Source organism: Saccopteryx bilineata, chromosome 2, assembly GCF_036850765.1.
Source record: "Saccopteryx bilineata isolate mSacBil1 chromosome 2, mSacBil1_pri_phased_curated, whole genome shotgun sequence".
Lineage (NCBI taxonomy): Eukaryota > Metazoa > Chordata > Mammalia > Chiroptera > Emballonuridae > Saccopteryx > Saccopteryx bilineata.
Genome location: NC_089491.1, coordinates 107959203 through 107973264, shown reverse-complemented (window position 1 = coordinate 107973264; position 14062 = coordinate 107959203). Strand labels below are relative to the sequence as shown.

At 36.5% G+C, this 14062-nt stretch overlaps 1 protein-coding gene across 2 annotated transcripts in view; it reads left to right on the top strand.

Annotated features, from left to right (window-relative positions):
- Positions 1 to 2048: 2048 nt before the first annotated feature.
- PTPRQ (protein tyrosine phosphatase receptor type Q) overlaps positions 2049 to 14062 on the top strand; it is a 288444-nt gene continuing 276430 nt past the window's right edge. For both annotated transcript variants that reach the window (XM_066257585.1, XM_066257584.1), the window contains exons 1-2: positions 2049 to 2129; positions 6484 to 6753. In XM_066257585.1, the coding sequence (XP_066113682.1) occupies positions 6678 to 6753 (76 nt within the window). In that variant the 5' untranslated portion in view covers positions 2049 to 2129; positions 6484 to 6677. The remainder of the gene's footprint in view (positions 2130 to 6483; positions 6754 to 14062) is intronic.

The following is a 14062-nucleotide window of genomic DNA, read 5'->3' as shown; positions in this document are numbered from 1 at the left end:
CATTATTTTAAAATAGAATTGTAATTTGTAATTAAAATGATTATTTTAAAATATTTCTTTCAGCACTTTCTCTACAGGAAAACCTTTTGACCTACATAAAGGATGTTGGAACAACTAAAGTGGTATTTAGTTGGGATTCTTTGAATGGTTGGAATATTTTGAATAAGTGGCTGAAATTAGGATTTAAAATTATCATTAAATACTATTTAGATTACACTGAACAACATTTTGAGAGCATATCCCCAAATACCACAGAAAAATCAATTACCCAGCTGTCTCCTGGCCATGCTTACAGATTTTTACTCTTTGCAATGAATGAATGGGAGGCAAAAACTACACTAAGCCCAATATTCATTGTTGAAACACGTAAGTTACAAGACATCTGAAGTTATAATTTTTCAAGTATTTATATCATCATTCGCAGATATTTCCTGAGAGTCTGGTATTTGTCATAACACTTTGAATACACCTGCAATTTTACAAATTTTAAATTACAATGAATCTGTTTATATGTTTGGCTTTCCTGTTAAACCATAAGTCTATAAGGAATGATATCTTATTTGTTTTATAGTGCCAACTAGCCTGGAGCCCAGTCCATAGTAATCAAAGCATTTTTGTGGAAATTGATTTTTGATAAGTGCTAATAGCAAAAGATAAACAGACATGTGTCTGGAGTTTAAGAGGATTATTAGGGAGAGAAATAATGAGGGATAAAAGTAAATGCAAACAAAACTACCTAACAAAATATAACCTAAATTCCCATATTAGTGGTGTATTTAATGAATGCTTTCTAGAATTCAGAGAGTGGGTGGCAGTGGGAGACTTGCAAAAAGGAGAGGCTTGGACTCAATCTTAAGGAAGAAAAATATATGAGCAAATATGAATTTGTGGGAAAAGCATTAGACTGGAGAAGGTGGCTTTGGGCATGAGGGCAAAATCTGTTTGGCAGGCAGGTGGCGCCAGATATCTCTGTCTCAGAGGGTTGGACTTGACCTTATAGGCCGTGGATATCAATTAAGACATTAGTTTTTAAATACTTACTTTACCTTCCATAAAACGCTGTTAATGCAGTATCTTACTCAGTCCTTCCCTCAACTCTGGGAATAGCTATGTAGAAATGAGAAAACTGAGCTTCAGAAAGGTTATATAAACTGACTAGAGTAACATGATTTGTTTAGTAGCTCCAGACAGGAACCCAGATGATCTTATTTTAATTCTTGAGATATTGCTTTTAAAGAAAGAATCAGGAAGAATGTGTATGTTGGAAGGGCAGGGAACAGATATGGGTTTGTGCCTGATACTTGCAAGGTACTGTATTAAGAAAATTAGGCTGTAGGAATGGACTAGGAAAATCCCTGGCACTGGATGAAACAGTTGGTGATGGAGAGATATTTCTGTAAGAGGTTGGGTGCCTGAGTTCCAGTGATGGTAGGCATGAAGAGTGGAATATGTGAAGTACGTGCCCTCCAGTCTGACAAGACAGGACAGGGGAAAGACGTGTAATAATGTGATTACTGAATACCAACAGCGCTATTTTAGTAGTGCTTGTATTAAAAATAATGATCATACAATAGCATATGCCAAACTGCCAAGTGCTTTACTTTCCTTACCTCACTTAATCTTCACAATAATTTTATGAGGCAGCTACTACTATAATTTTTATTTTATAGTCAAGAAAAGTGAGACTCAAAGATAGTAAGCTATCCAGGGAGTGGAGTTAGAAAGTGCTAGAAAGAATAAGAACTGAGACTCAAACCGAGTTTTTTCTATCACTTTAGACTAAAGAAATACTGAGAAGTGGGTGATTATTTTGGCAAACTATATCACGAATATCATGTATTTTTATTTCGTAGGCCCATTAGCAGCCCAGAATTTTACAGTTACTCATGTGACTCCAACAGAAATATTTTTACACTGGGATCCTCCAGATCCTGAGTCTTTCCACCATTATCTTTTAACTACTTTGGATGTTGAAAGTAATAAATCAGAAGAGGTGTTTGTTGAAAAACACAACACATCAACAGCAATTGGAGGTCTCAAAACTTTCCATCATTATCTGATCTATCTGTTCAGTGTAGCAGAAAGAGGAACTCTAAGCTGCTTTGAGAATCCTATTTCAGCCATTACAGGTGAGTGTGACATACTTTGCCTTTTAATAAAAAATATAAATTGCACATGTTGGAATATTATTTTGATAAAATTTAATTATATTTATCTTTATTAGGTACAAATACTCAAAGTGGAATATTTGTTTGAATGTTGAATCACAATTTTAAGCATGGATTTTAAATAACGAAATTCATTTAGATTTAAACATCAGTATTGTTCCTACCAAAATTCCTAGAAGACATATTCCTTATTGTAGCCTTGACTAGAACATAAATTATCATAATATATGAAGATTAGTTCAACCAATGCTCTTTAATAACTCTAGATCCAACAAATATTAAGGTCTGCACATGTAATCAGTTTTACTTCGTTCTTTTCCTCAAACTGATTACTTGACCACTAGGGGGCAGTCTCGTCCCAGGACTTTTGGCCAATGCATTTCCACTCATCTCTCTGCATGGCAGTTTTTGAATCCTTGTCTAGAAAATAATAATTAATCTATCTTTTATTTAAGCATTCTATTGACTTCTGAAGTATAAATCACTCTTTTTTGAAAAGATAAAACACAATTGTAAAAAACAATGCTTAACTAAACACATATTGTTTTGTGTGTATTGTTTGTGTGTGTGTACTTAACATGCTTTTTGTTTTTCTTTGAAATTTTATCAAAGTTTAAACACACAAGAGCTGAATTGAAAGGCTTACACATTCCTTGCCATGGTTTAATCAACCTTCTCATACTTACCAGAAATACTTGAGGTTCTTAATAAGAAAAGATATTATTTAATGTTTACAAAATTGCAAATGCACAACCAGTGTGTCTTCAGTGTCACAAATCCTAACCAAAGGTATTTTTCCAACTGGATACTAGATAGCAGATTTTTTTTTTATTTCCTGATTCAGACAAAGCATCCTTCATTTGATAAATGTTTAGTTGAGTTCCTTACACTTTAGGAAGATGGTCTCATTTTTAACTGACAGGCAGACTTGGGGAATTTCTCACAGATACATTAATTTGAAAGTCATATTAAAATCTCCCATGGTGTGTACCTACTTGTTTAATAGACAAGAGAAAAGTCCACGTGAGTCTGCACATGTAATTTTGGGTGATTTGCTCGGTATATTAAGTATAAGCTGACACATGATGTATGTCCAAGATTTAATAATCCAGTGTTATTTTTACTCACCTGATGTTGAGGCAATATATATATATTTTTTCATTTGTTATTTACTCAACAAATTATTTTTAATATCTGGAACTGCAGTAGTACCAGAGATGCAAACATGAATAAGACCTGGTTTCTACCTTCCATAAATAGAGTGAGACAAATAAGTTAAAAAAACAGAAATAATGCTGAATACAGTTGCTATTTTGGGGGCTATGATCTGGACACTGGAAGCAGAGAGAGGGATCATTCAACCCAGACTCGAGGTATAGGGATAGTTCCCGAAGTCTTCCCGTGGGGGAGTGGTGCTCTGAGTCACAAAGGAGCAGAGGGAGTTCGCCAGGTGGGGGCGGAGACGCAGAAGAATATTGCAAGTACAGCAAACACATGCATAGGCTGAGAGGACCAGCGACGAGGCACCTATCTAGCCATACCCAAGAAAACCAGAGAAGGCTTTTTGAAGACCGTGGCATTTAAATAATAGGAAATTGAAAGTAGATTTGCAAAGCTAGAGTACAGAGAGTCACGTGGAGAGAGTCTGGAAAATGTACACTAGACGCATAACCAGGAAGGGCCTTGATACATATTAAGGAGCATCTTTTTATTTAGTAAAATGTAACTATGTTGGAGCCATGTAGCCTTTTGAGAATGTGGAAACATGAATGGACCCTCTCCCATGAAAATGCACAGGTATGCACGGAGAATTCTGTGCTTCCAGGACGAGCACAGACTTACGGAATAGCATCATTTCCTCAATCTCTGCTTGTGTGGCATTCAGTAGCTTTCACTAAAGAAAATGTTTTAATAGGTTTACAAGTTTTACAAGTACAGAAGAAAAAAGATTTGAAGTTGTTTCACCCTGGAATCTTGTGAACAGTTTTTCTAATTGGATTATAATGGCATTTTCTGATAATTTTACACAAATCATTAGTTTCGACACTTAACGTCAGACCAACCACAATTTTGTGACATTAGCTATGGGATGAACAGTCTATGAGTCTGGCTAAGAATGATACTTTCCTGAAAAATTAAAATGTGGTGTTTAATTGTATTGATAAGGAACAGTTTTAAAATCAAATTATAGTTTCTTCATACAATGTAATTATGAAAACCATGATTTCTTTAAAGATTATTTAAAGTAAAACTCCTGAACAGTTTAAAATTCCATAATCATCCTTATCTTAATGAATTAAGGATTTATCATTTTTGGCGGAATATTACAAGTTCAGGGAAACATTACAAGTTCATGGAAACATTAACATAGGACAAATAAGAATAAAGTAAAGGCATTACAATTTCCAGTAGTAAAAATCACAAAGCTTGATATTCAAATAAATTGTGTAAGCAGATAAGCCAAAGTATTTTCTTCAGTTATTGCAATAGAATATTAAGAAAAATTTCTGTCTGACTTGTAGTGATGCAGTGGATAAAGCATTGACCTGGGATCCAGAGATTGCCTGTTCAAAACCCTGGGCTTGCCTGGTCAAGGCACATATGGGAGTTGATACTTCCTGCTCCTCCACCTCTCTCTCTCTCTCTCTCTCTCTCTCTTTCTCACTCTCTCTCTCTCTCTCCCTCCTTCTTCCTCTCCCTCTCTCCCACCCTCCCTCCTCTCTCTCTGAAAATAAAAAAATAAATCTAATATATATATATATAGAGAGAGAGAGAGAAAGAGAGAGAAAATTTTCTCCGATTATGTTCTACATGAATTGTAAGCACAATAATTTTCTCTTTATTTCTAAATGTGTCATGCTTTTCAGAAATTAAAGAGATAATTGAATTTAAAGTTGAAACTACCTTTATGATAAATACTAGTTTCCAAATTTTGAACTATCTATGTAGTAATGCCTAAGTTTCTATCTCTAGCTCAAACCTTTCTCCTGAACTCCAGACTTAAATCTCTAACTGCCTGCTTACTACATCTGATTTGGCAATCTAAGAGTCATCTATCTTATAATGAATATATCCAGAACTGAACTACAGATGTTCCCACCCAAATCTGCTTTACCTGTAGCCTTTCCATATCAATTCATGGCCATTTCATTCATCCAGTTGTTTAGGTCAAAACCTTGAAGGTATTCTTAACCCTTGGCATTTCTTTCACACTCTACACCCAACCTTTCAGGAAGTCCTATTGGTTCTGTTTTTAAATAAATTCAGAATCCCAGTTCTGGTCCCCATTGCCCTTGGGGCTATTGTCTTCCAGGCCACCACTCTCTCTCACCTAGATCCCTGGCCTTTCCTCCCCTGTTTCTACCATTGGTCCTCTCTCTAGTCTGTTATTCACATTAGCAGCCCAGGTGATTCTTTAAAATTTAGAAAAGATGATTGATGCCTTTTCATATAACCCTGTAGTCACTATCTGTTTTACTCAAAGTGAAAGCCCAGGAAGCCTCACGTGACCTGGCTCTCTGTTAACCCCGAGGTCAGAGATCACTCTTTGCTTTGTTCACCCTGCCTTTCTCTCAGTGTTTGAAGTGCCAGGTAAACTCCTATCACAGGGCTTTTTTTTTTTTTTGCTTAGCTGGCTTATTTGTTTGTTTGTTTTGTTTTTATTTTTATTTGTTTCCCATGGAATTTTCTTCTTCCAGAAATCTGTTTCTAACTCCCTCACCTCCTTCAAGTGTTTTTCTGAAAATCTCATCTTTTCAGACACCTGCCCTGAATTCCATATGTAGTACCATGATTTCCTTCCTGTAGGTACCACACTCCTGATCTTCCTAGCTAGTTTTTCTCTTTTCTTTAGCACTTACCATATCTAAAGCACTATATAATGTAAACATTTGTTAGATGTATTGTTTATTGTCCATTTCTGCTCACTAGAATGTAAACTCTATGAGGCAGTGACCTTTGTTATTTTTTATTGATGTACTCTACATGCCCAGGAGGATGCCTGGTACATAATAGGTGCCTATGTATATTTGATAAATAACTGAGTGATTTCAATCATGGGAACATTACTCTGATAAAACTCTTAAAAATGAGAGAATTTGCAAAATATTATCTATTTTCCCTTGTGCCTAATCATATTGGTTCATCTTATATAGTAATAACAAGACACTGTGAGTTCTTTTCAAGATATGGTAACATATGTATTTGTTTAAATGACTTTAAATACTAATTAATATTAAACTGAGATATGTCTACTCAGTAGAATGAGTACTGCTAAAAAGAAACTAAGATACGTGTATATATTTGTTCCTCTCAGGTATAAATCCACCTCAGAAAGTTTATGTTAAACCTGAAGATGTGGGAGAAGACAGTGTACTTCTTCAATGGGAATCTCTACAAGATAGCCACGAGGTCTACATTCAAATCAAATCCATACCAGATAAAAGAGAAATCATAGCTCTTTTTGTAAAGGATGCTAATAGATTCAAGATTGAGAATTTAATCCCTGGAATGACATACGACATTGGACTAGCAACAGTAATGAATAGAAATTTGAGTGAGCTGGTAACTATTCAACAAACTCTAAGTGAGAACCAAATACATTTCATTTATTCTTAAGTAATATTTGCTGATCTTGGGGTACCGTAAATCATTCCATATAGATTCATCTGGTAGTAGTAGATTGTTGGTGTGCTTTATCTAATGGAAGCCTCAAGATCTAGAGTAGTTTTTTTTTATTTTTTTTTTATTTTTCTGAAGTGAGAAGTGGGGAGGCTGAGAGATAGACTCCCGCATGTACCCAACTGGGATCCACCCGGCAAGTCCACCAGGGGGCAATGCTTTGTGCCCATCTGGGGCATTGCTCCTTTGCAACCAGAGCAACCAGAGCCATTCTAGCGCCTGTGGCGAAGGCCATAGAGCCATCCTCAGTGCTTAGGCCAACTTTGCTCCAGTGGAGCCTTGGCTGTGGGAGGGGAAGAGAGAGATAGAGAGAATGGAGAGGGGGAACGGTGGAGAAGCAGATGGGCGCTTCTCTTGTGTGTCCTGGCCGGGAATCAACCTGGGACTTCGACACATGGAGCCGACACTCTACCACTGAGCCAACCAGGCAGGGCCAGTTTTTATTTTTTTTATCCTGAATATGCTTCCTGCTTGTATAAGGCAGCATTGTTTGTTATTAAGAACTTGATCTTAAAGCCATCCTACCTAGTTTTGAATCTGCGTTCAACTCCTTGGATAATTCTGGGCAATGTGCTTATCCTGTTTATGCCTCGGGTTTTATATTTATGAAAAAATATATAAGAAAATAATATATAATGTATTTAAGAAAAAGTCTGTATCGTAGGATTCACTGAGAATAGCTGGTTTGGTAAATGTGAAGACTTAGAACAGTACCTGACACATAGCTATTGTTTATACAATTTATCAACAAAAGCAGGCCGTAGCACACTAGAAGGAAATGCTGACAAGTATAGAAAAGGTTTAGGATCAAACCACCAAAAATTTTATATGTCTTTTTTCAAATAAGTTTAATTTACTCAATTTATAATCATTGAATAATCTGTTAAAGAAAAACAGCTAAAAAGTAAAAAGAAACTATATGAATATTAATATACGAAGCCTGACCTGTGATAGCACAGTGGATAAAGTGTTGACCTGGAATGCTGAGGTCACTGGTTCAAAACCCTGGGCTTGCCTGGTCAAGGCACATACAGGAAGCAACTACTGTGAGTTGATGCTTCCTGCTTCTCCCCTCTCTCTCTGTCTATTTCTCTTTCTCTCTCTTTCTTTCTCTCTCCTCCCTCTAAAAATCAATAAATAAAATCTGAAAAAACACCTTAAAAATAATACATGAAATGATATTTATATATTGTGATAAACATTAGGAGAGGAGGATGCAAAGTGATATGATGAAGAGAAATTGAAGAGGGGTGGAGGGTTGTAGTGTAAACAGGCTGCAATAGAAGGAGTTACATTTGCTGGATACCCAAAGGGTACAAAGGAGCCAGAGTGGAATTAGATGGAAGAAAGGTACTTTAGGCATACACAGCTAGCATGAAGATTGTGCAACAGGAAAACAGTCTGTTGTATCTGAAAACACAATGGCCAGGATGTGTGCTGCCTAATGAACAGGGAGAAGGTGTTAGGAGATGATATTGGAGAGATATTCAGGGGTCAGATCACAGAGGTTTTACAGTCGGTGCGTCTGAGTTTCTTCAGAGGCGATGGGGAGCCGTGGAGAGTTTTACGCGGGAGAGTGACAGTGCAACCTGTGTTCCAAACGTTTACTTGTGGCTGTGTGCAAAGAATGATTTGTAACAGGGCCAGGAAACTGGGCAAGCGGTTGTTGTAGAATGGAGACAAAAAGTTTGTGGTGGACAAGATGGGGAAGGGCAGACACATTTTATATTATGGAAGGAGGTGGTCCAAACTTTGATGCTGAAGTGCTTCTGAGAAACTTGAGGTTTTGATTTGAGCAATCCGGGTGGATAATGATGACTCTTAGGAACAAAAGATCATTGGACCTCACAGGCCTTTTGTGTATCAGCAAGGGCAGTCTAGTGCAAGAAGTGAATTGGTCCAGAAGACAGTGTAGCAGCAGTGTCTACTGAGCTAGCATGGAGTCATCCTGCTTCATCCTCCAAAGACTAAAACTAAATTTATGTATGGTATTTTCAGACTTAAATTTCTGAGAAAGCCTACCTAGAGATCATTATCATAGGAAATAGTTATAAAAAATCAACTAAGAAAGAGATATTGCTAATAGCAATTATTCTATGCTTGTGATTTATTGGCAGAATGAAAGTACTAAGATTAAAATGCACAGATGGGAAATGAACTGTAGTCTTAGTTTTACCAATTATCAGCAGTAGGAAGTCCCCATATTGTCTCGGTGCCTAAGTTTTCTAAAAAATTTAGATCATTAACTACATTTTAAAACTGCCTTACAGCTCGAAAGTCTTACTCGACCTTGAGGCTAGGGAATTTAGCATATTTTAACCCATCTTCCATCTCAAATATAAAATTTTTGCCTCTTTCTCTTTTTTTCTTTTGTGTGTGTGTGTGTGTTTTAATAATTTTATTTTTTTAATGGGGCGACATCAATAAAACAGGATACATATATTCAAAGATAACTCAGGTTGTTCCAAAAGAGACATTCTTAATGTAAATTAATGGAAATCCTTGAAACCTAAGACAATATAAATTGTTACTTTTAGAGGCTGCATATATGTGTGTACATGCTAAGGCAGCAGGGGGTCTTGAACAATAAACCCCTCAAATAACCGCGAATTCCATCCATGACATCAGATTGTTTATAAAATTATTCATATTCAAATGATAGTGGCGACCTTTGAGTATGTAAAAGTATTTTCTGGGCACCAGAGTTCTTGGCTCATGAAGAACTTCATTCATTACCCATGGTCAGCAGTTTAAAACACCATAGGAGGTAATCCTGACTAGATTTTCCTTCGTTTTGAAATTCTAGTGACTAGTGACATTCTTTTTTTTTTTTAACTTTTTAAATAATTTTATTTTTTTAACGAGGCAACATCAATAAATCAGGATACATATATTCAAAGATAACATGTCCAGGTTATCTTGTCATTCAATTATGTTGCATACCCATCACCCAAAGTCAGATTGTCCTCTGTCACCTTCTATCTAGTTTTCTTTGTGCCCCTCCCCCTCCCCCTTTCCTTCTCCCTCTCACCCCTCCCCCCGTAACCACCACACTCTTATCAATGTCTCTTAGTCTCACTTTTATGTCCCACCTACATATGGAATAATGCAGTTCCTGGTTTTTTCTGATTTACTTATTTCACTTCGTATCATGTTATCAAGATCCCACCATTTTGCTATAAATGATCCAATGTCATCATTTCTTATGGCTGAGTAGTATTCCATAGTGTATATGTGCTACATCTTCTTTATCCAGTCATCTATTGACGGGCTTTTTGGTTGTTTCCATGTCCTGGCCACTGTGAACAATGCTGCAATGAACATGGGGCTGCATGTGTCTTTACGTATCAATGTTTCTGAGTTTTTGGGGTATATACCCAGTAGAGGGATTGCTGGGTCATAAGGTAGTTCTATTTTCAGTTTTTTGAGGAACCACCATACTTTTTTCCATAATGGTTGTACTACTTTACATTCCCACCAACAGTGTATAAGGGTTCCTTTTTTTCCACAGCCTCTCCAACATTTGCTATTACCTGTCTTGCTAATAATAGCTAATCTAACAGGTGTGAGGTGGTATCTCATTGCAGTTTTGATTTGCATTTCTTTAATAACTAAAGAAGATGAGCATCTTTTCATATATCTGTTGGCCATTTGTATTTCTTCCTGGGAGAAGTGTCTGTTCATGTCCTCTTCCCATTTTTTTATTGGATTGTTTGTTTGTTGTTGAGTTTTATGAGTTCTTTGTATATTTTGGATATTAGGCCCTTATCTGAGCTGTTGTTTGAAAATATCATTTCTCATTTAGTTGGCTGTCTGTTTATTTTGTTATCAGTTTCTCTTGCTGAGCAAAAACTTCTTAGTCCGATGTAGTCCCATTCATTGATTTTTGCCTTCACTTCTCTTGCTTTTGGAGTCAAATTCATAAAATGCTCTTTAAAACCCAGGTCCATGAGTTTAGTACCTATGTCTTCTTCTATGTACTTAATTATTTCAGGTCTTATGTTTAGATCTTTGATCCATTTTGAATTAATTTTAGTACAGGGAGACAAACTGTAGTCCAGTTTCATTCTTTTGCATGTGGCTTTCCAGTTTTCCCAGCACCATTTATTGAAGAGGCTTTCTTTTCTCCATTGTGTGTTGTTGGCCTCTTTATCAAAATTATGTGACTATATATATGTGGTTTTATTTCTGGGTTTTCTATTCTGTTCCATTGGTCTGAGTGTCTATTTTTCTGCCAATACCATGCTGTTTTGATTGTCGTGGCCCTATAATATAGTTTGAAGTCAGGTATTGTAATGCCCCCAGCTTCATTCTTTTTCTTTAGGATTGCTATGGCTATTCGGGGTTTTTTATAGTTCCATATAAATCTGATGATTTTTTGCTCCATTTCTTTAAAAAAATGTCATTGGAATTTTGATAGGAATTGCATTAAATTTGTATATTGCTTTGGGTAATATGGCCATCTTGATTATATTTATTCTTCCTAACCAAGAAAAAGGAATATTCTTCCATCTCAATATATCTTTTTCAATTTCCCTTAACAATGGTTTATAGTTTTAATTATATAAGTCCTTTACATTCTAAATTATGTTTTTTTGTTTTTTGTTTTTTGTTTTTTTTCTGAAGCTGGAAATGGGGAGAGATAGTCAGACAGACTCCCGCACGCGCCCGACCGGGATCCACCCGGCACGCCCACCAGGGGCGACGCTCTGCCCACCAAGGGGCGATGCTCTGCCCCTCCGGGGCGTCGCTCTGCCATGACCAGAGCCACTCTAGCGCCTGGGGCAAAGGCCAAAGAGCCATCCCCACCGCCCAGGCCATCTTTGCTCCAATGGAGCCTTGGCTGCGGGAGGGGAAGAGAGAGACAGAGAGGAAGGAGGGGTTGGAGATGGAGAAGCAAATGGGCGCTTCTCCTATGTGCCCTGGCCGGGAATCGAACCCGGGTCCCCGCACGCCAGGCCGATGCTCTACCGCTGAGCCAACTGGCCAGGGCCTATTTGTTATGTTTATTCCTGAGTATTTTTTGTTGTTGTTGCAATCGTGAGGGGAATTATTCTTTTGAGTTCATTCTCAAATGTTTCATTGTTGGCATATAGAAAAGCTATTGACTTCTGTATGTTAATTTTGTATCCTGCGACCTTACTGTATTGCCTTATTGTTTCTAGTAGTCTTTTTGTTCATTCTTTGGGGTTTTTGATGTATAGGATCATATCATCTGCAAAAAGTGATACCTTTACTTCTTCTTTTCCGATATGGATGCCTTTTATTTCTTTGTCTTGTTTGATTGCTCTGGCTAGAACCTCTAGTACCACATTAAATAAGAGTGGAGAGAGTGGACAACCCTGTCTTGTTCTTGATTTAAGGGGGAAAGCCTTCAGTTTTGTGCCATTTAATATGATGTTAGCTGATGGTTTATCATATATGACCTCTATCATGTTGAGATATTTTCCTTCTATACCCATTATGTTGAGAGTCTTAAACATAAAATTGTGTTGTATTTTATCAAAAGCCTTTTCTGCGTCTATTGATAAGATCATGTGGTTTTTGTTCTTTGTTTTGTTGATATGGTATATTACGTTAACTGTTTTACGTATGTTGAACCATCCTGAGATTCTGAGATGAATCCCACTTGATCATGATGTATTATTTTTTTAATATGTTGTTGTATTCGATTTGCTAGTATTTTGTTTAGTATTTTAGCATCTGTCTTCATTAGAGATATTGGTCTGTAGTTTTCTTTTTTTGTGCCATCCTTGCCTGGTTTTGGTATGAGAGTTATGTTGGCCTCATAAAATGTGTTTGGAAGTATTGCTTCTTCTTCAATTTTTTGGAAGACTTTCTGTAGAATAGGAACCAAGTCTTTTTTGAATGTTTGATAAAATTCGCTGGTATAGCCGTCTGGGCCTGGACTTTTATTTTGGGGGAGGTTTTTAATGTTTTTTTTCTATTTCTTCCCTACTAATAGGTCTGTTTAGGCTTTCTGCTTCTTCTTGACTCAGTCTAGGAAGGTTGTATTGTTCCAAGAATTTATCCATTTCTTCTAGGTTGTTGAATTTAGTGGCATAAAGGTTTTCATAGTATTCTACAATAATTCTTTGTATATCTACGGTGTCCGTGGTGATTTCTCCTCTTTCATTTTGGATTTTGTTTATATGAGTTCTTTCTCTTTTTTCCTTGGTAAGTCTTGCCAAAGGTTTGTCAATGTTGTTGATCTTTTCAAAGAACCAGCTCCTTGTTCTATTAATTTTTTCTATAGTTTTCCTGTTCTCTATTTCATTTACTTCTGCTCTGATTTTTATTATCTCCTTTCTTCGGCAAGTTTTGGGTTTTCTTTGTTCTTCATTTTCTAGTTCCTTAAGGTGTGAAGTTAGGTGGTTCACTTGGGCTCTCTCTTGTTTATTCATATATGCCTGAAGTGATATGAACTTCCCCCTTATCACTCCTTTTGCTGCATCCCATAGATTCTGACATGTTGTGTTGTCATTTTCATTTGTTTGTATATATCTTTTGATTTCTGCACTTATTTCTTCTTTGACCCACTCATTTCTTTAAAGTATGTTGTTTAGTTTCCACATTTTTGTGGGATTTTTTTCCTCTTTTTTGCAGTTGAATTCTAGTTTCAAGGCTTTAAGATCAGAAAATATGCTTGGTACAACTTCAATTTTTCTGAATTTGCTGATGTTGTTTTTGTGGCCCAACATATGGTCAATTCTTGAGAATGATCCATGTACACAGGAGAAAAATGTATACTCATTCATTTTGGGATGAAGTGTCCTGTAGATGTCTATCATATCCAGGTGCTCTAGTGTTTTGTTTAAGGCCACTATATCTTTGTTGATTTTCTGTTTGGATGACCGATCTAGAGCCGTCAGCAATGTATTGAGGTCTCCAAGTATGATTGTATTTTTGTCAGTTTTTGTTTTAAGGTCAATAAGTAGCTAGCTGTCTTATATATTTTGGTGCTCCTTGGTTTGGTGCATATATATTAAGAATTGTTATGTCTTCTTGATTCAGTGTCCCCTTAGCCATTATAAAATGGCCATTTTTGTCTCTGAGTACTTTTGCTGTCTTGTAGTCAGCATTATCAGATATGAGTATTGCTATGTCTGCTTTTTTTTTTGGATGTTATTTGCTTGGAGTATTGTTTTCCAGTCTTTCACTTTGAATTTGTTTTTATCCTTGTTACTTAGATGAGTTTCTTGTAGGCAGCATAC